Source organism: Numida meleagris, chromosome 2 (assembly GCF_002078875.1).
Source record: "Numida meleagris isolate 19003 breed g44 Domestic line chromosome 2, NumMel1.0, whole genome shotgun sequence".
Classification (NCBI taxonomy): domain Eukaryota; kingdom Metazoa; phylum Chordata; class Aves; order Galliformes; family Numididae; genus Numida; species Numida meleagris.
In genome coordinates, this window is record NC_034410.1 from 132,125,777 (window position 1) to 132,153,138 (window position 27,362).

Sequence of the window (27,362 nt, forward strand, 5' to 3'; positions counted from 1 at the left end):
GTATAAACTCTTATGTGACTCTTTTATGTAGACTTACTCTCACTGGACTTAAGAAAAGAATATGTTTCATATAAAAATACAGCAAAAAAGGTCATCATTTCATTCAGTTCAACTAAATGGTGTTTTTCAAACCAAATATTTAGAAATTTTGTTCAAATTGTGAGTTGCACTTGATTTCTTCAAACATTAGGATGTTAAATTCTATGCACTACTAAATTCAACAGAACTTGCTCTCAAATTTCCAGATCTGCATAAATTTCATCTTGGTCATAAGGGTTTTCTTGAAATAAATCAGTTTATTACCTTTGAACTTTGGAAAATTTTCAGAAGCTGTAAATGCATTGCCACCTGAGAGGCAGAGCACCATTGCTCTCTGCATCATCTTTTAAGACATCTTGACACGTTCTAATGATCTATGAAGGCTGCACCAAAAGTAATGCCTCCTGTTTTAACATATTGGATCCATGATGTCAGAAGTGGATGTTGGTGGTATGGTAGGTAGAGATTGAACTTTACCACCAGTATTCCAATATATTTTGTTGCCATGTGACAGACTCTGGCAAAATGGCATCTGACATGGAAATGTGTATGAAGGTGAACTCCTCTATTGCACCCACTGTCATTCATCAACACTTCCTGAAAAACAGAGGTGATGGACAGTACATTTCAGCAGTGGTGACAGCGATGTGAAAAACAAGCCATGGTCCAGACAGTCATGCAGATTTTTATGAGTGCAGCATGCAGGCTCTTGTTCGTCACTCGAAAAAGTGCATAGTTAATGGTGATAACTGTGTTGAAAAACAGTGCTTTGTAGCTGAGAATTTATCAAATAGTGTTATTGTGCTTCTTCTATCTATCTGTAATTTCCATGGAAATAAATAAGAGGCATTACTTTTGGAGCAATCTACATATTATACAGTCAAATGCTTAATAGAATGTTTTGGATTGGATGGTACCTTAAAGATCACTGAGTTCCAACCCCCTTGTCAGAGGCAGAGTTGCCATCCACTAAATCAGGCTGCCCAGAGTCCCACCCAACCTGCCCTTGAACAACTTCAGCGGTGAGGTTTATTCAGCTTCTCTGAGCAAGCTGTTACTGTGCCTCAACGTCCAATGAGTAAAGAATTTTTTCCTAACATCTAACCTAAATTTCCCCTCTTTTAGTTTAAAGCCATTCCCTCTTGTCCTATCACTATCAGACTGTGCAAGAAGTCACTCCCCTTACTGCTTATAGGCTCCCTTTAAGTACTGGAAGACCGCAATGAGGTCTCCCCAGAGAGCCTTCTCTTCTCCAAGCTAAACAAGCCCAACTCCCTCAACCATTTTCACAGGAGAGGAGCTCCACCTCTCTGATCATCATCATCTCTCCTCTGGATCTGCTCCAGCAGCTCAATGTTCCCTTTCTGTTCTGGGGTTCCCATGAATGCAGTACTCCAGATGGGGCCTTACCAGAGCAGAATAGAGAGAGAGAATCACCTCCCTGCTGGCGATCCCTCTTTTGATGCACCCCTGGATACAGTTGGCCTCCTGGGCTGCAAGCACACACTGCTGGCTCATGTCCCTAAACATATCTGGAATTACCCCAATGCAAGTGCAACACCCTGCATTTGACCTTGTTATATCTCCTCATGTTCTTGTGAGTCCATTTTTCAAGCCTGTAAAATAGCCCCTTTTCCTCTTCAAAAGTGGAACACACTGACGCCTGAAGACAGATTCTTCCATACAAGATATTGTAAGAGTAAAGAAATCTAACAATATAGACAAATGGCTTCTGAAATGGAATCAAGTTTTCACTGACTTCTCTAACCCAGGCGTAGATGGGTAGGCCTTCAAGGCCGCTATTCATGGAGTGTGATGTAGATGTCAACATGAGACAGAAATTAGGAGGTAGAATGTATTCTTATAGCAGCAAAAACAGATATTGAGAGTCCTTTTTAAAATATTACACTAATTTATTTTTATTACTTTTAAACAAGTCTATTACTCTCAGATCAGATGAAGTAATATGCCAAGAAATAGAATATAGCCATTGCTGCCAGGTGCCTAGATCTTAAAACTAAGGAGAGCAGGTGTTGTAAGTTACCTTTATTGCTTTACTTTGAATCATCTAGCATTATTACAGCTCCTTGTGCTTTGATTTAAACTGTAGGTATGAAGTGTATGGGACTTCAATACAGTGGCTCAGACAGTGAAATAAATTATACATTTTTATAATTCTCCTTCATGAAGTGAGTACATCAACTTCAGTGACTTCCACATAGTCTAAGGCCAAAAACAGTGAAAAGTGTTACATGCAGTGCAGCTCTACTGACACGAACACAGTATTTGTGGACCCATTATATTATTTCATACTATTTGGTAATTGTTTCTTTACATTTATGTTTCTTGGAAATGTATGCAATGCACCAGATACTGCAACAGGACTGAGGAAATGCAGAAACAAATCATGTTAGTAACAAATGTCATGACCATAGATGTTTTTGTGGTGGATTATTTTTTATTTCTTTAAGCAAAGACGGAAATTTAAACTTACCTTATTAGTATTGACAGCTGTGATGACCCACACACACTGAGCATTGCTGTCATACTGGAATGGAAAATTGGGTGATGTGAAAGAACCACCAGGACCCTGAAGATTGGATCCACAAGTTTTAACTGCAAAAAGAAATTTCATCTTTTAATTAACAATTGAAATGCATGCAGCAACTTAATAAAACAAGCTCTAACTTAATTGAGATATAAAGGATTAAAATATCACTGAGTACAAATAGAACCTCCCAGTACAAGACAACAGAATGACTCATATTTATTCTAACACAATAAAATACACTTGCTTTTGTGTCCAAGCTTTTCTTTTTTTATAAAAAAAAAAAAGCTAATTTTCTCTTAGAGTGAATACAGTGAATAGAGTAATATTATTCATTTTATGTTGCATCTAACATCACAAATAACTCAAAGAACAGAAATGGTGTAATCTTTACTACAGAATGATACTTGTTTATCTTTTTTTTCCCCATTAACCACCAGAAAAAAAACATTGTTCAGAATGGAAGCACAAAGCTAACTAGTCTCTTTAAAAAAAAAAAAAAAAAAAAGACTAACAAAGACACTTAAGCTCAGTTTCTGTTCTAGACTTCATCACATGCAGCCATGTGAAAATCTCCTGGTAAAGGTGACCCAGTTTAAGGAATGATCATAGAATGATCATGTGGAATCATAGAATTATTTGAGTTGGAAAGGATCTTTAAGAAAAAAGTGTAGTTCCAAGTGTGAATTATGTATGTAACATTTTTTTCACCCTACAAATTTGCACACAAACAATACGTAGAACAGTAAAAAAAAATTCCTGCATTAAAAGGAAAACAATATTTACAATTGATTACTATGACTTTCTTTCCCTTCATATACTACACAACTTAAATTTTTTTTCTACTACTTTGCAGTAGTTGAAAAAAAATGAACATTACTAGAGAAGATAATTCAGTGTGGTCAAGTACATAGTGTTTTAATTGTTTCAATCCAACCCACACTACGTTTACCCTTCGATCATCTAGGCTGGAAAAGACCTCCCAGATCATCAAGTTCAGCCATCAACCTTTTGGTTATGGTTTAACCATACCATGACTTTGTGCCATATCTGCATGTCTCTTAAATACCTCCTGGTATGGTGATTCCACCACTTCCCTGGGCAGCCCATTCTAACGCTTGACCACACTTTCTATGAAGGAATTCTCCCTAATGTCCAATCCAAACATCTCTTTGGACAAACTGAGAATGTTTCCTCATTTCCTTTCACTCATCACCTGAGAAGAGAGACGGACACCCTCCTCACTGCAATCTCCTTTCAGGTAGTGTTAGAGTGTGATAAGTTCTCCCTACAGCCTCCTTTTCTCCAGACAAAATAACCCCAGTCCCTCAGTTACTCCTCATAACCACCCTTTTTTTTTTTTTTTCCAGAAGCAACATTATATTCTGAAATAATAAAAACAAAACATAAGTAATCAAAAATTGAAGATATTTGATTTTGTGAACTCTGGTTAAGGAACGAGTGGTCAAATATTAATCTTTTTTCACTAGAAAATACAAATATAAGAAGCTACAAAGATGAAGCTGTGTTTATTTACAACTTAGGAAGGCTTTTGATATTATAGAATCCCTGGAGTTGGAAGGGATCTTTAAAAGGTCATTTAATCCAACTCTCCTGCTATGAACAGAGACATCCACAGCTAGATCAAGTTGCTCAAAGCCCCATCCAGCCTGCCCTTGAATGACTCCAGGGATAGGGCATCCACCATCTCTCTGGGAAACCTGTTCCAGTGCCTCACTATCCTTACTGTAAAAATGTTTTTCTTAGATCCAATCTAAATCTTCCCTCAAGCTTGAATTCATTTCCCCCTTGTCTTATCACAACAGACCCTGCTAAGAGTCTGTCCTTTCCTTTCTTCTAGCCTCCCTTTAGATACTGAAAGGATGCTCTCGTGTCTCCCTGGAGCCTTCTCTTCTCCAGGGTCATAAGCCCCAGCTCTCTCTCACCTTGTTCAGGGGAGGTGTTCTAACCCTTAGAACTCTTCTGTGGCCCTTTTCTGCACACCCTCTGACAGATCCATGTCTTTTCTGTACTGAAGACACTACATCTGTACATAGTACTCCAGGTGAGGTCTCACGAGTGCAGAGCAGAGGGGTGCAATCACCTCCTTCAGCCCTATGACCATGCTTCTTTGGATGCAGCCCAGGATGCTGTTGGCTTTCTGGGCTGTGAGGGCACACTGCTGGCTCATGTCCAGCTTACCATCCACCAGTACCCCTAAGTTCTTTTCAGCAGGGCTATGCTCCATCCTTACATCTCTGAGCTTGTACCAATTGCAGGAGTTGCCACAACCCAGATGCAAGACCTTGCACTTGGGTTTATTGAATCTCGTGAAGTTCACCTGGGCCAACTGCTTGAGCCTGTTTAGATCTCTTTGAATGGCATCCCATTCCTCAGGCATGTTGACTGCACCACGCACAGCTTGGTGTCTTGTATCGATCTTGTCTTGCACTCGATCGCACTGTCAATGTGTTCAATAAAGTTAAAGAGCACATAAACAGCAACATAAAGTAATTAAATGTTATGGGCCGATACTGAAACTTTTTGGAGTTAGAAGGAGAAAAATTGCACTTCTAAAATTTTAGTGACTACAGGATTATTTGATTGATTTTATTGCATTTTTCAGGTGACTGAGGAACAGATCTAATTGATGTATTTTTGTTGCATATCAGACTACTTTCTGCCCAGTAATAACTGTACTGAAACTAATGTTCTGCTACATTACAGAAATATCATATTATAACATGCTTACATTTTATTTCTTTACCCAGCAATTTATCTACCTCTGAACATCAATACTGTATTTTCTCATTCGATATTACTATATTTTTTATCACATTACTGGTTGTCTTTATCTCTATAGGCATTACAAGTTCCTTACCCCTGCCTCTGATCATATGAAGACTCTTTCTCAACCACTGCAGCCTTTGAATGGGTTGCCAAGTATAAGCAGTGTAGCATATTTGCAATACTAATATGTATTTGTGTTAGCTTTTAATGATTATTTGAAAATCTCTCCTAGTCTACTTAAACTCTCTGCTTTATTTATTGAAATCTGTAAACATTTCCTATAACTTTTAAGACATTCTTTGTCCACTCTTCTGAATTCAAGTAGTTGCTCACAAGATAGTTCACCAAACTATGAACTGCTTCTTATTATTCTGTGATGATTCTTACAGCACTCTAAGGAGTAAGTAAAGTAGCTGAAAAAATAAACTGTTTTCACTGAATTTTGGAAGTACTGACTGAGAAAGTTTATGAAGTTCTTCATATGAGTAAATCTATTTAACATGAGCAAAGCTTACAGAGAAAGTGAAAGCTGCAAAATTGTTAGCTAAACATAGGCAGGTCTACTAACCATCTGCTAATCAAATAAAAAAAATATGTCAGATGAAAGATTTGAGTCATTTAGCTCTATGCTCTGCATTTTCAACTAAGAAAGATTAAAAATAGATTAACAGTTTCCAAAAGTTGTCATGTTATTTACCTCTGCCAAAAAAAAAAAAAAAAAGAGCACGTGGCTGAAAAAATTGAAGCAAACATGACCTGAGAAATATATTAACTTCCATTTTCAAAGGAAGATTACACATTATATGCAGTTTGACAGCTGAATTATTGGCAGGTTTCATTCCTGGCCTTGGTTCACTGATAACCATCTAGAATTTGCTTTATTTTCCTTTGGGAACTGATTTAAAGGCGTGAATTAGATTATCATTCCTATGCAGATAATATATGTGTTTGAAGATTAGTTCTGACTGTGCTTCTGAATATTTTATGTAGAATTTGAAAATGTGTAAGCATACAGACATGAATGTCTAAAATCTTTAAAAACAAACATTATTTAATATATGCTTACAGCTTATGGGCACAAATGTCTACTGAACTCACTCCTTTAAATCTAAGAGCAGTTACTTTACTGACTCAGTAACAGTAGCAGCAGGTCAGTAAAATACACTTACAAATCACTATATTTGTTTGAAAAATACAGTTTTCTTGTAGTACTACATCTGGTTTCAGATGTATTGTAATCACAGAAAAATTATTTCATTTTACATATAAAAGAGAAAAAAATTACTCATAGGACCTCGCTGTCCTCTAAGCATGGAAGCAACTCTTGGTGGGAGATAGAAATATGTGAATTTTTGCAATTTCAAAATGCCAATCTGCTCTTCTGAAGTAATTATGAGTGTTGCTATTAACTTTAGAGATGCCAGTGAACTTTATATTTGAGATTAGTATGGAAAAAGGAAACAACACAGACAGTATAGCAGTTAATTTAGCTAATTAAAGATGATGCAGTTATAAAACTTGGAAAATAATGTGTGGGGCATCAGAAAGTATGATAAAAGCTAGGAAATGAGAAATATTTGAGATCTTATGGGCATTTGCAAATATTTTTAACAACCCAATTCCTATTTTTCTTATTTCCAAGCTATGTAAAGGTAAATTGAGGATATAAACCAGACCTCCTACGTAGTATGCACTGTCCATATTGTTTAGTAAAAAAATGTGTTCCAGTCTGGCTGCAGACATCATTAAACTTAAATTGATGTCTTTTTAAAGGTTTACATGTGTATTTGTACAGAAGATGTATTCTCACTCACTGATGGACTTTTACTTTGATATATGTGTCTTTATGTAAGTACTACTAAACTTTTCAAATTGTATTTTAGATATTCCAATTTAAAATAAATTCTTCAACTGATGCTACAACATAAGAATGTTTTAGTTTTTGAACTTAGTACATCCTTCATAAGTTTCATTTCTCTGTTTGTCTAACATTACACTGAGATATGGCATTTCTGTCAACATGTAGGAAGCAGTGGATACAGATTTTTTTCAGATGCTTTTCTTCAGTCTTGTTTAAGCTAGTCATTCACAATATACAAACCACAAAATAAAAGCAGTGAAGCTTTCGTTGCCATTGCTTTAAAGTAAATTCAAAATATGAAGGTACTGAGGAGTTTTCTTGAATTATCTCTGTAAGTAGCTATTACATCTATTCACAATTACTTATCACTCAATTTAAGAACAGGAATACTTTTCATGTTTTACTCAATTACTTAACACACTGCATGCTGTTCAAGCTACTTGAATGTAAGCCTTTATTTGAAATTCTTTAGCGGTATGATACAGCAGATTTCCTTAACTTCAGAAATCTGGAGTATATAACAGCAGGAATATCCGAGGGCAACACAATCACATCCTTATTTAAGCTCTTGAAGATAGTGATTTTTGATGAGTGGATTTTAAATAAAACTATCTTCTTATATCTAAAGAGTTTAATTTCACTGCCAATACAAACAATAATATGTTCAATTTTCAGATGGTGTTTCAGTTACATTAGTTCTGCATTAATGAGATCTTCTCTACATAATATGCACTGCAGTTTCAATTATCAAACTCAAAATCATGAATAATCAGAAAGTACAGGTTTTTATCACTGAAGATTTAAGAACAGACTTTATTCTTCACTTTTTGTCTAGGAAAAATGCAACTTATCTGTACTTTTGTACTTCAGTACATCTTATTTGATCATTGTTTTGTTGCTGAAAGAGAAAGTAGAACTCTGTACTTGTAGTTATTTCACGTGAACCATACCTATGATTTTAATGTGCAAGTAGAGGAAGATATAAAAGAGTGAAAAAAAAAAAAAAAAGCTTAAGGGAGGGAAATATTTTACCTGCAAAGAAGCCAAAATTTTCTAAGCATCTTGTTATGGCAAATAATATGAAAAATAGCTTTGTTAAAAAGTCAGTATATAATTTGTAACCATTGCCAATAGATAGTAAATAATCAGCACAACCATACAGTCTTGGCACTTGAATCTTGGATGAAAATGGTAAAGCCTTAGTGTTCTAAATGTGGGGGAAAAACACATCTCTCTAAATATAGATTTTTACCGAGAATGAAAGATTCTATAGCAAAGTTTTCCCAATGTTAGCCTCATTCTGGGAATAGTAAGAATCAACTAATATCAGAAAATCTGTCAGTCCTTCATCATCTTAGCAGTTCTCTGTAACTTTTTAGGCAGCAAGTCTGTAAAATCTGTCTTAAAATATAATTAAAAATAAATATAGGTTCATATACAGCCACACCACTCTGGCAACGCCCAGTCTCGTCTGATCTTGGAAGCTAAGCAGGGTCGGGCCTGGTTAGTACTTGGATGGGATACCTCCTTGGAATATCGGGTGCTGTAGGCTGCTCACTTTTTGGGCCCCTCACTGCAAGAAAGACATTGAGGCCCCGGAGTGTGTTCAGAGGAGGGTGACGAAGCTGGTGAGGGGTCTGGAGTACAGACCTTATGAGGAGCGACTGAGGGAGCCGGGATTGTTCAGTCTGGAGGAGAGGAGGCTCAGGGGTGACCTCATCGCTCTCTATAACTACCTGAAGGGAGGTTGTAGTGAGCTGGGGGTCGGCTTCTTCTCTCTTATAACTACTGACAGGACGAGGGGGAATGGCCTCAAGTTGTGCCAGGGGAGATTTAGGCTGGACGTTAGGAAATGCTACTTTTCTGGAAGAGTGGTCAGCCGCTGGAACGGGCTGCCCAGGGAGGTGGTTGAGTCACCGTCCCTGGAGGTGTTCAAGAAACATTTAGATACAGTGCTGAGAGACATAGTTTAGTGGGGTTATTGGTGGTAGGTGGATGGTTGGACTGGATGATCTTGTAAGTCTTTTCCAACCTAGCTAATTCTATGATTCTATGATTCTATGATTCTATAATGGATTTTTTTTATATAAGGAATAATGTCCTTAAGAAATTTCTCATCGTGGTCAGAGTTCAGAGTGATAGATTTTCTTTCCATTTCACGCAACTCACAGAAATTATCTGTATGTTTTCTTTCAGCTTTGAATGCTCCTACAATAGTCTGCAACATTAATATAATCCACTATTTCTTGTCCACTATTAGGACCCTACATATAATTTCTTCTTGTACTCCTAGGGGCTCAGCTAATTTTGCTTAAGTGTAGTTCTGATATGCAGCTCTGAACTGAGAATAGATGGCTGCAAAGCAAGCTGCGAGTAAGACCTGTGGTATGTTAGGAACATCCCTCAGTCCAGTCAGGAGCTGCATGTGATAACCCATTCACATGGTCCTTGCGTGAGCTACTTTGCATGTATGCTGGTGCCTGACCACATAGCTTGATAATCTGGACCCTAATCTTGACTTGAATTCCTGGCTTGAATTCCTCAGACTTGTCTCATCTCTCTAGTCTCCTTCAGCTACCTGGTTTGTTGCTGTTGTTGTTGCTGTTGTTGTTTTGTTTTGTTTTGATTTGTTTTTGGCTTAACCTGGCTGCTGTTAACAGAATTGCTCTGCTTTCCTCACTTAGGTACTGTGTAGCTATGCCCTGTTGTGGATGCTGCCTCTGCCTACCTTGCTGTCACACGTGGCTCCCAAATTGTTTTCCCTTACAGAGAAACCCATTCATGATAGTTCCTGATATTAACTATGGACAGTAAATATATCCTGAGATCCTTTCAATTCTAGACTTCTCTGAGTCTACAAACAATGTCTTACAGTCAAAAATTAAAAATAACTGATTGAGTTTTCATTGAGTTTTGTCCCAGGTCAGGTTTCATCCAGTATTGTCAAGAACACCTTGGATGGAAGAAAAATAAGTACACATAAAATCTTCATTTAACACAGAGCTGGGAGGGACTATGTGTATATTAACAAACACTGTTCTAATTAAAAATGAGACGCTGAAAAAACTGACATTAAAATAGGAAACAATTCAGTAGAACAAGTATTAGATAAAACACAAAAGCAGGTATAATTGATTCATAAATCCAATATAAGTAGCAAGATATGGGGCAACTCTTCAGAGGTTACACAGAAACAGTGGCACAGAAACATAACAATATTAGTAAAAATATCCCACTTTTATGAGAAGACAAACTGGACAATATGCATGGACTGATAGGTAGAAAAATGTGTGAAAATGAGAAAATAATTCTTCCTCTCAACAGAGCATTGGGAAAGTCTGTTGCAAAACAGAGTTCATTTTTAGAAATTGTATTTTAAGAAAGACACGGGCCCAGTAAAAAAAATGATGAAAAAGGTTAAAAGTTTATAAATATAACCTACCGCAAAGGACTGACTAAACTACTGTTGGTTATTTAAAGAAGAGAAAGTATTCTTGAAGTACGCAGTAAATCATGGAAAAGAGAAATGAACTAACACCTACTGAAGAGTTAAGTACAGCACATCTGAATTAACAAAAAATCTTGTACTTGCAAGGATAATGAATGACTGGAGCACTGAAGAAGTACCTAAAAGCACTTCCCTTTGAAGTAAATAACATTAGATGAGCATATTCTGGGAATAAACATAGCTGGAATATGGAAGTAAATGCTGATTAGTTGACTACTTTCAGACCTATTTATCTGTAACGCATTATCTACATATATATATATGATACGTACATATATATATATACAAATTCTTACTATCACTCTGGATTTTTCATAGATATACTAAAGTTAAGTGAAAGTATTATAGAAATTATAATTAGAAATCAGAATATTTACGTTGGAAGGGACATGGAAAGGTCAAGTCCAACTGCCTGTCTGCTTCAAGGCTAAAGAAAAGTTAAAGCAAATTGTTTAGGGCATTATTCAAATGCCTCTAGAACAGAACAAGGGTCTGGAAGCCAGGTTCATAGTAAAGAAATTTTTCCTAATATCTAGTCTGAATCTCCCCTTGGCACAACTTTGTGCCATTTTTTGCATCCTATGATTGCTTACTACGGAGAAGAGATGGATATCTCCCACTCCCCTCCCTATTATTAGGAAGTTGCAGAGAGAAATTGCCTCTCAACCTCCTTTTCTCCACACTAGACAAAACAAGTGTCCTCAGCCTCTTCTCATATGAGATATCTTCCAGTTCTTTTACCAGCATTGTTGACCTAATCTGGAAGAACTCAAGTATCTTACTATCCTTTTTATATTGTAGAGACCAAAATTGCAAGAATGTTCAAAGTGAGCCCACGCTAATGCTAAATATAGGAGAATCACCTCTTTTGACAGACTGGCTATGCTATGTTTAATGCAGTTTCACTCTTGGCTGCCAGAACACACTGTTGTTTCATTTTGAGCCTACTGTCAAACAGCATCCTCAAATAACTTTCTCTTGATTTCTGACACTCATCTCCTAGTCTGTACCTGTGTCCAGCATTACTCCATCCCAGGTGTAGAACCTGGCATTTACTCATTGAATTTCTTGCTACTGCTGATTGTCCAGTGCTCTGACCTTTCTAGGTCCCTCTCATTCGTGGTGTCTTTCAAGTTGCTGCCTTTATCCTGATGCAGATCAGATATTGGACCCATCTCAGTAACGGTCACGATAGGTTGTCATGTACCTACCAGAGAGAACAGAGTATGGCTCCATTGATCTATCATCTCCTTGGACTCCCAGATGCCTCTCCGTTTCTGCACATCTTCCTGAAGCTTTACCACAAGGCAGAGCTACTCATCTACCTGGGCACACCTCTCACAGGTGTGCGTGCTCTCACCCTCCATCTCAGGGAGTAGTGCCTGGCACACACGGACCCTAAAAACTGGGTGGTCACATGGAGTTCTCAAAGGTCTGTCTGAGTGGCTGCATTAGTTTTACAGGGTGCTGGAGGACCAGAAGCAGAGGGCACAACTTCCTGGTGGGTGATTACAATGTCTGTGCCTACTTGCTGCCATATTACAGAACAGTGTTTAATATGTTACCTGACCATGTGAGAGGAAAATAGGAAAGTTGTCAGGCCATGGAGGGATGAGATGAGGAAGGCTAATACCAGTGTGGAATTGACTCTGGTGAGGGAAGTCAAGGACAACAAGAAAGGCTTCTTCAAGTATGTCAATAGCAAAAGGAAGACTAGGTAAAATGTTGGCCTTCTTCTGAATGATATGGGTACACCGGTAGCAGAGGACACTGAGAATGCAGTTACTGAATACCTTCCTTGCTTCAGTCTTTACTGCTAAGTCTGGCCCTCAGGAATGTCAGACCCTGAAGGTAAGAGCATCTGCATAAAGGAAGACTTCTCTTTGATCAAGGAAGAAATGGTTAGAGATCATCTAGACAAATTTGGTGCACGGAAATCCACAGGACCTGATAGGATGCACCCACAAGTTCTGTGGGAACTAACAGAAGTGACTGATGAACCACTCTCTATCAACTTTGAAAGGTTATAGAGAATGGGAGAGGTGCCTGAGGAGTGGAGAACAGACAGTTCAACTAGTCTTCAAAAAGGACAAAGAGGACCAGGGAAACTACAGGTCAGTCAGCCTCAACTTCACCACTGGAAAGTAGTAGTTAGTATGGGTTCACAAATGGGAAATCATGCTTATCCATTCAGGTAGCCTTCTATTATGTCATCACAAGCTGAATAGAAGATGGGAGAGCAGTGGATATTGTGCACCTTAACTCCATCAAATCTTTTGATGCTGTCTTCCATAACATCCTCATTGGTAAACTTAGGAATTGTGGGATAGATGAACAGACAGGTGGATTGAGAACTGGCTGACTCAGCTCAGAGGGTCACGATTAGTGGCACTGAATCTGGTTGATGGCCTGTAGCTAGTGGTGTTCCCCAGAGCGTGGTACTGGGTCAGTCTTGTTCAGCACCTTCATCAACAACCTGGATGAAGGAATTGAGTCCACCCTCAGCAAGTTTGCTGGGAGAAGTGGCTAACGCATCAGAAGGCTGTGCTGGAGGCTGGAGAGTTGTTTGGAGAGGAACTCTGTGAGCTTCAACAAGGGCAAGTATAGTGTCCTACATCTGCGTTAGTACAGGTTAGAAGCTGACCTTCTAGAAAGGAGCTCTGTGGAGAAGGACCTGGGTGTTCTGGTGGACAGCAGGTTGACCATGAGCCAGCAGTGTGGCCTTGTGGCCAGAAGGCCAGTGGTATCCTGGAGTGCATTAAAAAGAATGTGGCCAGCAAGTGGATGGAGGTTCTCCTCCCCCTCAACTCTGTCCTAGTGAGGCCATATCTTGAGTATTGTGTCCAGAACTGGGCTCCTCAGTTCACGGAAGACAGGTAACTTCTAGAGAGTGTCTACTGGAGGACCATGATGATGAATAGGGACCTGAAGCATTCCTCTCATGAGCAAAGATTGAGAGACCTGGGACTGTTTAACCTGGGGAAGACTGAGGGGGAAATCTTATTGATGGTTATAGATATATAATGGGTGAGAGTCAAGTGGATGGGGCCAGGCTGTTTTCAGTGTAGGCCCATGACAGAACAAGGGCCAAAGGGCACAAACTGGAACACAGGAAGTTCCATATGAACACATGCAAAAACTTTTCTTTCTTTGAAGATGACATTGTACTGGAACAAGCCGCCCAGAGAAGTTGTGGAGTCTCCTTTTCTGGACGTATTCAAAACCCACCTGGACGTATTCCTGTGCAGCCTACTATAGGGAACCTGCTTTGTCAGGGGTTTGGACTAGGTGATCTCCAGAGATCTCTTCCAATCCCCATGATTCTGTGATTCTGTTATCTGAGGAAGCTGTCAGGTTTGCAGGCACCACTCAGCTCTGACTTGGCCCCCTGTGAGAGAAGTTGCCTGCCAGCTGATGCCCATACACACACACAGTCTGAAGGGCCCCAAACCCCCCTCAGACACCCTCACAGCCTTGCAAACCTTGAACTCAGAAGCTACTACCACCATCACTGCCACTCCCACCACTATTGCCACTGCCATTACTCGTGTGTTTATAAAGGCAAGACGTGACATTCATGATGTACATTCTGATGGCATATCCATGTTAATCAAAGTGATATTTATAACATTTGTCTATCAAATGAAAGATGCTACTTAATGAGTTCATAAATTTAGTTTTATTACAAAATGCTGTTAGTGAAATCACTATCCAAAATGGAATATGAAGGAAAAAAATTGTTTCAAAATTGCCAGAGCCCAATTTAAATGCATAATGCTGTTTGTTTCTTGCTCTATTATTAATTCAAATTATTTTGTAGCATACCTATTAATGAGGTGATCAAAATTTAAATGGTAAGTTTTTTTCTTTCCTTTAGTTTTCTCCAGTACAAAGAATTATTTGAAAGGCACTACTTCATTCTACATACTAGATGAGCTTTTCTAAAATACTGTACTTGTTACAGAACTTGTTGCTGACTTGCCAGCAGGCTTATGAAAAGCAGCATTCATAAATGCTTCACAGAAACTGAGAAACAAGCAAGCAAAAAACAGGAGCAGCAGGCATGAAAATAAAAAGGCTAATCGACCAACTGTGAATAGATCTATCTGTTTCATTTCCTGAACCATAAATGAGAGGAAGAGATTTATCAAGTAGCAAGTAGTTTCATAAACTAGATAATTGTCTCTGCTTAAGCAAACTGGCTTTATAAGAATGGCATTACCCTCTAGGGGAACACTGAATCCCATGACAGATAAATAAGTAGGGTCTCAATCCCAAAGTGTTTAAACTTTCTCTCCACAATGAATTTACAGAGAAGTCAATGTAAGCACTCACATTATAACAACTATGCATATTTACTGGGATTAGGATGCATTTATTTTGATAGGACGTAACTAACAGGAGTAGTTGTAAGCGAAATAAATGTTTGTTCTAAGATTCGCACATTGTATTTTGAATATTTTTTAATATTTCACAGGAAGGATGGAAGAGTATTGTTTTACCCACTGCCCTGAGACAACAGTATATTGTAAAGTACCCTTGCAATTCGTATCTACAATATTTTCACTCAGTAGAATTCCCTTATCTTGCCAAAGCTATCAACAACAGCACAACGTAAAGTAAAGCTAGGGAAAAAAAAACAACAAATAACATTCTTGAAGTTTAAATATTTTTCTGATAAGCTGATATTTCACTTTTCTTAGTCATTGGTAAGAAACCCTAGCTAAGAATGATTGAAGAATAACTGGCAAAAATCTTGTGAAAATAAATTTGTCATATGAAACCATCATTGAGAACGTGGGATATTGTATCATGCAAACACACTGACATGTCTACCAGCAGCGAACCATATGAAAAGATATTTAGATATTCTTGTTACTCTTTCCCATTATACAGTAGAATCAGGCACCTACTGAAAAGACAGAAATTTTAAGCTGGTACAAATAAAAAGGTTAAAATATTGATCAAGTTTAAATATCAATTAAATACAAATATTGCGTGCTTATGCAGAAAATTTTGATTCTTCCATGGTTAATAGGAAAAATCATATTTGTGTTTGGTGGACAAAATAAGACATGCACGACATGTTAAAGCTCATGTATGACATCAGCCGTACAGTTTATAATAATTTGCTGTCAAAAATAGAAATAGAAAATGGCCGCTAATTTAAATTTCCTTTAGCTAATCCTACCTCAGGAAACATTTAATAATACTTTAACAGAACAGTCCAGAAATGTGCTTTTTTTTCCCTTTCCAAAAATTGAATCATAGTTTTTATTTAATCTCACTGAGTCTCTAATCTTACTGTACAAAAACTACTATCTGAGAGGTTTTAGTTGTTTTTCATTTTTTTAATCATTTTTTTTTTATTTTATTTTGGAAGTGATAGGATATAGAACACGTTCTTGAATAAGATAAGGTCATTTTTTATCTCTGAAATTGGACACATGAACTTATTTTAGCAGAAACACGAGAAATAAAAATAAGAAGGTTGTTTTTTCTGTTTTTGTATTGGAGACTGAGTGTTTAGAGTGTTTCTTCACACCAGAGGAATTAAGTACATGCTAAAATGTATCATGTGAAGTACTGTATGTAAATGGTAAATATAGTTCTACTTGAATTCTTTCCTAAATATAATGAAAAACACTACAATCTTCACAAGCTAAGTGCATAACAGTTCATATACTGCTATTAACTGTATAAACTGTTAGCCTAGACTGACATTTTTAGGAAGAATAATGGAACAAAAGCGTTGTCCAGGAAGAAAACATTACAATTTATGTTTCTTTAAAAATATGATCCAACAGTATAAAATTCTGATGTGAGAGGATAAACTTTTATTTGGAAAAGCAATCCTATCCATAGTAGAAGTGGCCTGAACACTGGAGTAAGAAAGGCTGTATTTCATCGCATGATATTTTGCATTCTTTTTCTCATTCAGTATGTCATATTCCATTGTTGGAAATGTAGGTAAACATAAATGCAAATAATCTAAGAAAGAGAAGATCAGTGATTATGAGTTCATGCCTTGGTTGGCTGATGATTTGGAGCAAGTGGCAAATTATATTGCAACAAGTTAAAAACACCCCAACACCCCTTGCATGTTGCATTGATCTTGATAAAATCCAGCTGAAAAACAAGCATCTCAGAAAGTGGAAGAACTTGGATTCTTCCAAAAAAAAAAAAAAAAAAAAAAAAAAAGGGAAAGTAGTCTGCTATTTCTCATCTACTGCTTATCTTAATTCATCAGGCTCCTACAACACAAATCCATACTTTCCTTTTGGCTCTACATTTTAAATTCTTCACTAAGTGTGTTGTCTGTAAATCACAGTGAGACAAATGTCTTCATTTTCTGTCATGTTTCCTAGCCAGGTCCCCTAACTGCTGAGATGAGGACTAAGAAAAATAATAATATATATTTAAAAGGAAAGAATCATTGTGACAGTGCTACAAGATAATCTTTGTGTAACTAAATCTAGCCACAGTATGTAGTATAATTTTATCGTTTTCTCATAGTCTCTTTGAGAAGCCAAAATGTTTACATCTCAAATAGACCATTAGAGTATCATTTTCCTGGAAACTAGTCTTCAGGTTAAAAGATGTTGATTATCTACAATGTTTGCTTCTGTTTTAAAAGTGATGTATCAGTTTTCATTCTCAAAGCCTTATATTTCATCTGCAGAAATAATTTATTCCAGCTTTCACTTTCATTAGTGTGATCCTATGCCATTTCCAGCTGGTGTTATATGATAACTCCTAAAGAGAGTAAATCTTTCATTTTTGGCAGGCAGTTACACTCCGTTACTCATATGCCCTGAGAGAACAAATTATGAGGATTTATGTTGTCAAGTCAAATGCATCTAATAGAACTGGAAAGTTCCTGTTTAGAACAGTACAGTAGTATAATAACTAATGGTCACATTTTTGAAAAATATAGCGTAACGGGGGTGCTATTTTTGGCTGCACAATAACATTTATATACATAACTGAAAACCATTGCTATACTGTTCAAATAGGAAACAACACTTCAAGTAGCACTTTAAATGACATTTTAAACAGTAACAGGTGAAACATTTAATACCACCTGCGCCCTTGTTATCTGCAAAGCTGAATCAGTTCTCAAGACAATTTTTTGCATAAAATAACATTTACACACAATTGTCTGATTTGTTTGCCCAAATGGCTTGTACACAAACATGCAAATTCAACAAACAGATGCACACATAATTTTGTACACACTTGATATTTATCCTACTTATGCAAAAAATATTTCAAAATGTTTACTGTTATGCTCTGTGCATAAAACCTAAAGAACACAATTATTAAACTAGAAAAACTTTATATTTCATTTTTAGTATATATGAGAGTGTAATTAAAACCTCTTGTTAATCAAAAGAACAAAATTACAGCACACTGAAGGTAGTTAAAACAGCAACTAATGACGCTCCATCATATTTTGTATTTTACAAACTGTAATATCTATAACATCTGTCTGTTTTTTCACCATATGGCTTTGCATCAATTTCTAATATCTTTCTGAATATTGGTCTTCTGAATTTTAAGGTGGAATTAACCAGTTCTATTAAGTCAGTGAGCACAGAGAAGTGAATCAGTGTCCTCTTTGTTATCAGTTACGAGTTCTAATTATAAATAATGGTTTTAGATATTTAATCAACATGCATTCATCAGTTTCACATACAAACAGAAGTTTTTTCAGAAGTGCTAGTTTCCAACAAAATTATTACTTTATTTTTCTTTCTAGTTTCACTTTAATCTCTGGACATATTCAAAACTCGCCTGGACGCATTCCTGCAACCAGTTGTAGGGAACCTGCTTTATCAGATATCTTGGGCTAAATGATCTCCAGATGTCCCTTCCAACTCCTACAATTCTGTGATTATACTCTTCAAGTACTTACAAAATATTATTTAATAGGTTTGGCTATCAAGCAGTTGATAGACCTGAAATGTACAAATCACTAAAAGGATCAAAATCCTCTTTACCTTTACACACAGGTCTATGATCGCTCCATGCAGCAAAAACTTCAGCTATTCTCTGACAGGTGATGCTTTTTGAGCCTTGTAACACATAATCTTCATCACAAGAGAATTGTACTGTTGCTCCCAAGCTAAAATCAAACAGTGACATGAAAAGAAGATGCATTTTTTAAATAGTTATCAGTCAATTTTTGCATTGTTTTACATATATAACACTTTGAACAATACAAACATGTAACCCACTAAGCATTATTTTCATACTTGGTATTAAGAGGCTGCAGGCTTTGCAGCCTTCAGCCCTCTTTTGGTTTGCCTTGGCCAGGCCTGGTTTACTTTGTTTTAACATTTGCCTGGAGGTCAGGTGACTATTGTCTGACCCAGCTTCTGACTTCTGCATAGTAAAGGTCTGACAAGTCTGAGCATCTGTAAGAAGCTCTGTCCAAGAGTTGTACATGATCTCTGCTGGTCCCTTCCAGCTCAGGATATTCCATTATTCTATGAAAGAGCAGTCATTATGTTAATCAAAGCTAGAAACCCATGAGAAAGATCGTGTTAAGAAAAATCACCAAAAAAGTCAACCACATGACTGAGAAAGAAAATCACACTATAAACACTATACACTTCCTGGTGAAGAACTTGAGATCCAGGTGACCTGTTGTTACCTCTCCTTCTACTTGAGGAAGACTGGTGCATTTCGCTTTAGAAATCAGAGACATATTGAAAGGAGTGTAATATCAAGGAAAAGGTGTTACTGAATATCATCAATATGGTATATTATTAATAAGATATTTTCATATTAATTTTGGCTAGGAATGTATTACTGTAAAAGTTCTAGTAATAGCTGATTTTTATTTTTTTTTCTCTAGTAGATTAAGATTGTAGTTAGGCTAACAGTAAAATCTTGTCTCCACATACATGGTGTGTTTTACTCCTGCCAGTAACAAAAATGTGAATACCACAACTACTAGACAATGGAAGCTAAACGGTGAATACAAACATTTGCTCCTGTAACTCATAGGTGTTTCTCAAAGTCATGGAAGAAAATAATTCTAAAAACATCTTCCTCAGTGTGGAGCTGCAATTATTTATGAAGTGATGGGCCGGCTTGAAAAGATTTTCAACTTTTCCGTATGGAACTGACATCTGGTGTTGCAAATTTGGCACAGAACAAAACTGGAAATAAAAGCAGGAAAACAACTGATTTGCTTGTTTGTTTGCTTGGTTAGTTTTCATCTGTTTTCTGAGGGGATGATTGGTTTGGTTTTTTTTTTCAGGTGAGGAAAGTTAAAAAATATGATATGTAAATGGGTATTACTGAGATAGTTCTTGCCCTTAAATATCATGGTTGTTTCAATTCCCAATTACAGCTGAAAACAGAAAATACATCAGGCCTTGTTCTGACATCAGTATCTTACATTACCTAATTTCAGCTTGCTGTTTTTTTACCGATTTATCTGTCAGAGTAGTAAGCTATATCTAAAACTTGAGACCGTAGATAACTGATCACATCATACAGGTTTTCAGAAAGTGCACTGTATCTTCTCATTTGCTAAACTATCATCACTATGCATTTGAATTAAATGGTGTTTTATTATTTATCTTATTCCTTATATACACCTGATGAAGAAGAATCACACATCTGCAATGTGCTACCTTGTGTTTCTGCCCAAAATGAGTGACATTTGTGAAATATCGTTCTTTGCTTCCCAATTAAGGAATAAACCCGAAATACTAAACCAAAGATGCTACTGAAGAAATTCTAAAGAGTCAAGTAAACCCAGAATTAATATTTTGAACATCTGATGTACTGTGATAATGTAAATTGTAATGACATGCATTTTGCAAGTGGATTTTGAAGAATTATCATCATTTTTAGCATCCTCACATTGATTTCTATTAAAGACGTACGTTTTCATATTTAAAATATGTGATGAAACCTTATAGAAAAATAAATCATATGTCATCACCAAACGTCACACTAACTGTAAGGGTATTTCCTTGCATAAGCACATAACTAAGACTAACATTTTACAATCAGAAATACAATAGAACATAGTATCTTGAGAAGGTTTACAAAAGCAGTATGTTATAAAACTGGAGAAAAAGAAAATACTTTTTCCTAATTATTCTTATTTTTAGATGGCTTAATAATAACAAATATTTCATTTATATGTAATTGCTAACGCAAATCATATGACTAAAATTATTCGCTAGTCTAGGCAGAGTTACCACGGGACAGGAGATTGGAGAGCAGCCCCACTTAAAGTGTTCTGGGGGTTCTGGCTGATGGCAAGTTAAATATGAGACAGCAGTGTGTCTGGCAGCCTAAAGGTTAGGCCTCAGGCCCAACACTGCTAGCTAGTTGAGGGAAGGGATTGTTCTGCTCTGTGCTGGTGCCCTAATTTGATCCCAGAAGGTACTCAGTTCCTTTCTGCTCAAACAAATTCTGAATATCATTAGTCTGTGCAGGGTCTAGTTTATGAAGGAAGCCCCCAGGTTTTCACGGGTTTTGCTTCTTTTTCTGTTTGTTTTTTTCTTATACACAGGCATTTTAGTGCTGCAAAAATAACTTCAGTTTTGATTCAGCTGACAAACAAAAAATGAAAAAAACTGAGCAGAGTTTCTAGAGATTAACTTGCTAGGCAATGAGCTCAAATAAACTGATGAAAATACTAAAGAAGAGTGATACTAAAAGGAACAAGAATTCAAATTTAAGGGAGTTACAATAGTTTTCTTACTTTGTTTGAAAAGGAGTGGTGTCCAGCACAATCTGTTGTGCTGATGAAGTCTGGGGAGAGCCTGAGATTTTCAGAGACATAGCTTATACATAATGGATATATTTATGATTTTATAGTCTCCTGAAGAGACATCTCAGAAAAGGAGGATTTATAGCAGATAGCAGCTCTATATTCAAATAAAGTTCTTTGTATAAGAATCAGAATAGTAGAATACATGAAATTATTTGTAAAAGAAGGGGAAAACAAAGATCTGCAGTGATCAGGAAAACTGGAGAAAGGTATAAATGTGAAAAACTAAGTAAGATATAAAAGTAAATGTCATGTAATATCCCTTGCAAGGTACAACTGAAAAGCTTCTATATGATACTAATGGGTAAAAAGAGCCATAAGGCAAATCAAAGAGATGGAGGAAATTTCAAAATTATGAAATTGAAAAATTATATTATCATTAAAAACTGTTTTCAGCTACTCCAGTTACTACAGAGTTAGGAAGTCTCATAAATTAGAGATTGGGAAGATAAGAATAAATTTCTCAGATTTGGATTTTTCATCAGAAGGTGTTTGCTCTGGAAAGTAGAGCTGAAGCAATCAGATAATCTTTCATCCTTTCTTCATAAAAGTAAAGGAATATCTGAAAAAATAACATGGAAATATATTACCTTTAAATAATCACGGACTGATTTCAAAAGAAAACATTGAGGAGTTCAATTTGTTTTGTAAACAGAAATACGTTTCCATTTACTGAAGATATCAAAACTGTAACCAGAAGAACAGTTCAATTATTTCAGAGAGTGGAAATTGTTATGAAGAAAGTTATTTTTTTACCTCAAAGATATGAATAACATTCACATTATCCAGTCCACTTCACTTGTCCAAACCAGTTTTGATATTAAATGGATATTTGATTATATATGACTATAAACATGCTGGACTTATAAACTCATTTAAATAGGAAATTTTGAAAAGCTGATGATGCATGTGCCACATCAGTGAGATGTAGTAAGGGCAATTAGATGGGAAGATGATAAAATAATGGACTAAGAAAGAAAATAAAAGAATCAGAGACAAGTTCCCATGACAAACTGACTCAAAAAGAAGTCTAATATCTTTCATTCCTCGCATGCAATAATTCAGTTCAAAATCTTTCTCTAACAAGAGTTTGATAATTGAATTTGACAGTGCAGGAGAATAGAGTGTAACTTCCCTCTGAAGATGCAGTAGATGAGGTGTGTACAATGCAAATTCGAAAAGGACATCCAGATACTAGGAGGTAATTATTAGCTCTAAGGCAAAATGAAATACAGGTAAGCTTACAACTACACTCTTTAGATTAAGTTCTCTCTAGAGAGTAGATGATCATATGCCTTTCACCTACAATGAAAGGTTGAGGGAACTAGTCTTAATTAGTGTGACAAAGAAGAAGCTGAGGTACTAGATAATAAAAGACTATAGTTACCTCAAGAATATTTACACAGATGAAGAAGCCAAACTTATCCTATTGAGGCAGAAAATACACAACGGTTGCTTTAGGGGATTCAAGTTTTACGTTACAAAAAACTTAATATGAGGAAGGCAGGCAGAACAGGAACAGATTACCCATTGTTGGGAGTGCTCAGGACTGCCTAAACAAAGCCACAGCTGAGTTGATTTAGTCTTAACATTAGGCAGGAGGATGGAGTAGATGAGCTCTTAACGACCCATATAATCAATGATTTTCTGATTCATTCAAAATGTTTAATTTATTTTTAGCTTTTTTTACACCTTTCACATGTGCAAGATACTGTTTGTAGTTTAAAAAAATGAATGCTTGACCTATGTCTCTCAACAACTTAATCTGAAAGTTTATATTTGTAAGAGGACAAAAATGATTGACATTAAAACATTGGATATATTTCTCATTATAGTTAAAAATAAATAAATAAGAAGGCTATGTGAATTTAAGAAAAATACTTCCACCTCGTATCTATTTTTTGAAGTTTCCTTCTTCTGCACCAAATTTGGGAATCCTATTTAGAGAACACAATATAAATGCAGTAAAGAAAATCCTCTAATGAAGCAACAGAAGCTTTAAACAATGTGGAAGAGGAGCTTTAATTTTTTGAACTTCATATGAAGATGCCATGCAGTGCTATTATTGGCAAAAAAATGGCATTTGTCTGGAAAACTAAATCATTTTACATTCTTTTCATCCATTATTTAGTAATATTTTTTAAATTATTATTAAAAAGGAATCAATTATGCAAGGAATCAAACTTCAAGCTGTAGCAAGAAATGGAAATTTTTGATGTAAATTTTGTACTGGATATTTGGGATAGATTAATTAGGAGAAGAAGGATACTATGTAGTTTGATTTTTTGTACTGAATGTGATAGTTCTGAATTCCTATATTGCAGTTCTATTCCAATTCTGTGGAATCAATAGATAATTAATGTGTACATTTCAGTATAGAAAAAGGTAATCTACATGTTTTACGTGTTTTTCTGTCATATTACCCTATACTTTCCAAATCTGGAACCCCTTTCTGCCTAAGAAAAAGAAAAAAGCAACAGCCCAGAAACGGCTAAACACATTAGCATCTTGGTGACTGTCTTAACAGTGTTCACTGCTCTGTCATCATCCAAATTTGATCTGAATCTCATTTCTGAATATCTAGCCTACAATTAGACTACATTAAAGAGGTGGAAGATTAAGGATATGTTCAGTCATTAATTTAATGAAGACAGAACTTTGAGACATTGTAAGAGAATTGTGTTTGCTTTATAATATACCTGCCCAACTGCAATTCAGTTTGACTATGTTCATTCCACTCCAAACAAAGAAAAAAGCTTCCAAACTTAACAACTAAAAAAAAACCCAAGCAAACAAGCAAGTAAATAAACAACAAAAAATACAAACAAGACCAAAAAAAACCCAGTTTATCTTAGTATATTACAACTTTTTTTTATTTTCCATATTATTGTTGATATGAGAAAAACGTTTATTTTACTGAATAACAGGTAACATAAGACAAGTGACTGGAAAATCGAGCAGAATGTATGCTAGTACATCAACAGTTCAAAGCAATGTCTAGGACAGGAAAGAAAAAAGAATGGAAGTTTTCTGTTTGAGGTCAAAGACCTTTTTCAGTACAGGAAATGATAGCAGCTATTAGCAAGTCTCCTTGGTATTTTTTCAATAAAAGTCCTGTTGATGCTTAAATATGCATGCAGTATCAGAAATAAAGCTATTAAAACTTAAAACTTTGAAATACAGCCATGCATATTTCCACATAAGAAAAATATTCAAAATGATGAACACGCAAGGCCAGATCCCAGAGGAAAGGCTGAAGCTTGTCTTAGAGCTTGTTTTGCAGATTTTTTAAGTCTATGTAAGAACTGTATTAGTATATTGTTAACGGTTTACGGGAATAGCTAAAGGGAATTGCATGTTTGCCTCTAAAAGTTTAAATTGCACTCAAATTAGATTTTGATCGATTTGATTTTGATTGAGCTTCATAAAGATAAATCTGAACCATTCCTTCAGATTTTAAAATAAAGATTTTCACTTACTTTTCAGAAGGGGTAAAAAGACAGCTCAAAGTAAATCTACATTATAATGAAATTTTAAGAAGGGAAAAGCATGTTGTTATTCTCTCCATAACCTTGAAAGATGTTCCAGAAAACTATACTTTTTAACTGAATCTAAGAATTTTCCTTCAATGTATTATATAGGTTTTTCTCTCTCTCTTTTTTTTTTTTTTAATAATAGCTTTCTTGTTTTGAATGCTTATGGAGCAACTATATTAACATTTTGGTAATGACAGGAACTGAAGCCAAGTTCATACAATAAAAAGTTTTATTCCTTTCATTCTGTTTTTAATGTATCAATGACTGTTTCTAGAACCTCCTTTAAACAGAAAGATAATCAGTTAAGTATTAGTTAGGTTTTTTTTTTTTAATATTTTCTTACTTTGTAAAAAGGTCGGATTCATAGTAATGTCACAAAGTGATCAAATTAGGGATTAATAATACCAGTAACGTTTGGTTTGATCTTTGGTTTAAGTTAAGAAACATCTCCTCACGAAAGTAAATATTCCTGCTCCCCAGTACCACAAGGCCACAAATGCAACAGTGCACTTAATACATCTTCTGTTTATTTCATTCTGAAAATAGCAGCTTATTTAGCATTTTTATGTCATGAAATGGAACAAATTCAGTTCACACTTCTACTTTTTTAACTTCCAGTGTATGTTGTATGCGTAAGCTAATTTATCTCACATATATATATACATTTGAAATACCCTAGTTGTAATTTTTTTTCCTATTATGAAGAGATTTACCCTTTTTAAATACATTTTATACATGTATATATATATATACATCTTATATTCAGATTGATTGCAGAGAGAAGAGTCACAACAAAACAAACAAAAAAAGTACAAGAAATTATGTAAAAGAATAAAGTAAAATGATTTTGTCAAATTTTTGCATTTCTCCTAGACTACTTTAAGACTTACTATTTTCAGATGTTACAAAGTGTGCTGTATAATACGGAATGTAATACTAAATGTAATAATAGCAATTAATTGAAAAATTATAAATTTCCTTCCTACATATTTCCTTTCCTCTTTCCTCATTTAGCTATTTTGATAGGATTTGTAAAAATTTGTAAAAATGATGAAAATGTTGAATTAGCATATGACATAAAGCAAGACCATAGCATAAAATTTGTTCTCTCAATACAGTCCAAAATTTGGATATATATCAAGTATATGATACACATGTTTAATCTTTTTTATTATCTAATGAAATTAATATTCCACAATCAAATCAAAACAAAAACAAAGAGAAGACAATCAAGAAACTTAGATAAAAGCTTAAAATTAATCCAGAACATTTTAAGAAGTGCTACATTTGTGTCTGTTTACTCATAAAGTCACTACTGTTACTAACAGTAGGAATCATATACATTCACTGAGAAAAAAAGCATGGAATATATTTTGAATGAGCAATCCAAACTTCTTTTTCTCATAAGGAATTTGAAAGATAGATGAGAATTGAGGAGTAAATTGGGCTAATGTTTTTTTAACCTTATCTCACATAAATATATGATATAAATCCCTGGCAACATATGATTCTTTGATTCTTTGGAACCATTTTAGAAATGTTCTATAAAGCCAGCAAAGAATGAAGTTTAAAGTATTTGCTAGAAACAACATACAATTTTATGGCATGTTTTTTTTTTTCCCTTTTTCTTTCTTTCTGTAATACTATTCACAACTCATTTGGTATGCATCTAAATTAATAAAAAAGCTAGTCTGCAGTAGGAGTGTTAGAACATCCCGAGAACTACTATGAAAATACACCTACATGTATCAAACTTTTAGCTTCATGAAAAACATGCTGTAAAAAACACAACATTTTCCATTAGATTCTAAGAAGTATTTCTATAATAATATCTGAAACATCATCTGTGAGTCTTCATTGTGTTTTGCTGTTTTGTTTTTTTTTTGTCTGTGTGCATTTTTTTGTATTTAATTTTGCTTGTTTTCCTTTTTAATAGATCCTCCTGTCCTTCACAAAAATCTTGAGTTACACTTCTGTGCTCAGTATTTGTAGATCGAACACAGTATTTACATGAGGAAATTATTTTAAATTACCTTCAATCAGTTGTTTTCCCAGATCAGAGATGTACGTTCTCTGATACTCAGAAGTTTACAAGTACAGTACATATTTTATCTTTGCATATAAATCAAAGTTTATGTTACAGTATGTAATTTCATTGAGTTCTATTTCAGTTTTTACTGAGAAGTTCAGTTTTCAAAGAGCATGCCAACAACAAGGATAATTTTTGAAGACATACATTTCCCCAGTGATTTTCAGCAAGTTCAGTATTAGAGAAA

The 27,362-nt window shown here is 35.5% G+C and overlaps 1 protein-coding gene across 3 annotated transcripts in view; it reads right to left on the reverse strand.

Moving 5' to 3' along the window:
- The window catches only part of CSMD3 (CUB and Sushi multiple domains 3), a 641,503-nt gene that overhangs the window by 326,809 nt on the left and 287,332 nt on the right, over positions 1-27,362 (reverse strand). For all 3 annotated transcript variants that reach the window (XM_021388208.1, XM_021388207.1, XM_021388206.1), the window contains 2 exons: positions 18,750-18,874; positions 2,534-2,655 (listed from right to left, as the gene is read on the reverse strand). In XM_021388208.1, coding sequence (XP_021243883.1) covers positions 2,534-2,655; positions 18,750-18,874 — 247 coding nt within the window. The remainder of the gene's footprint in view (positions 1-2,533; positions 2,656-18,749; positions 18,875-27,362) is intronic.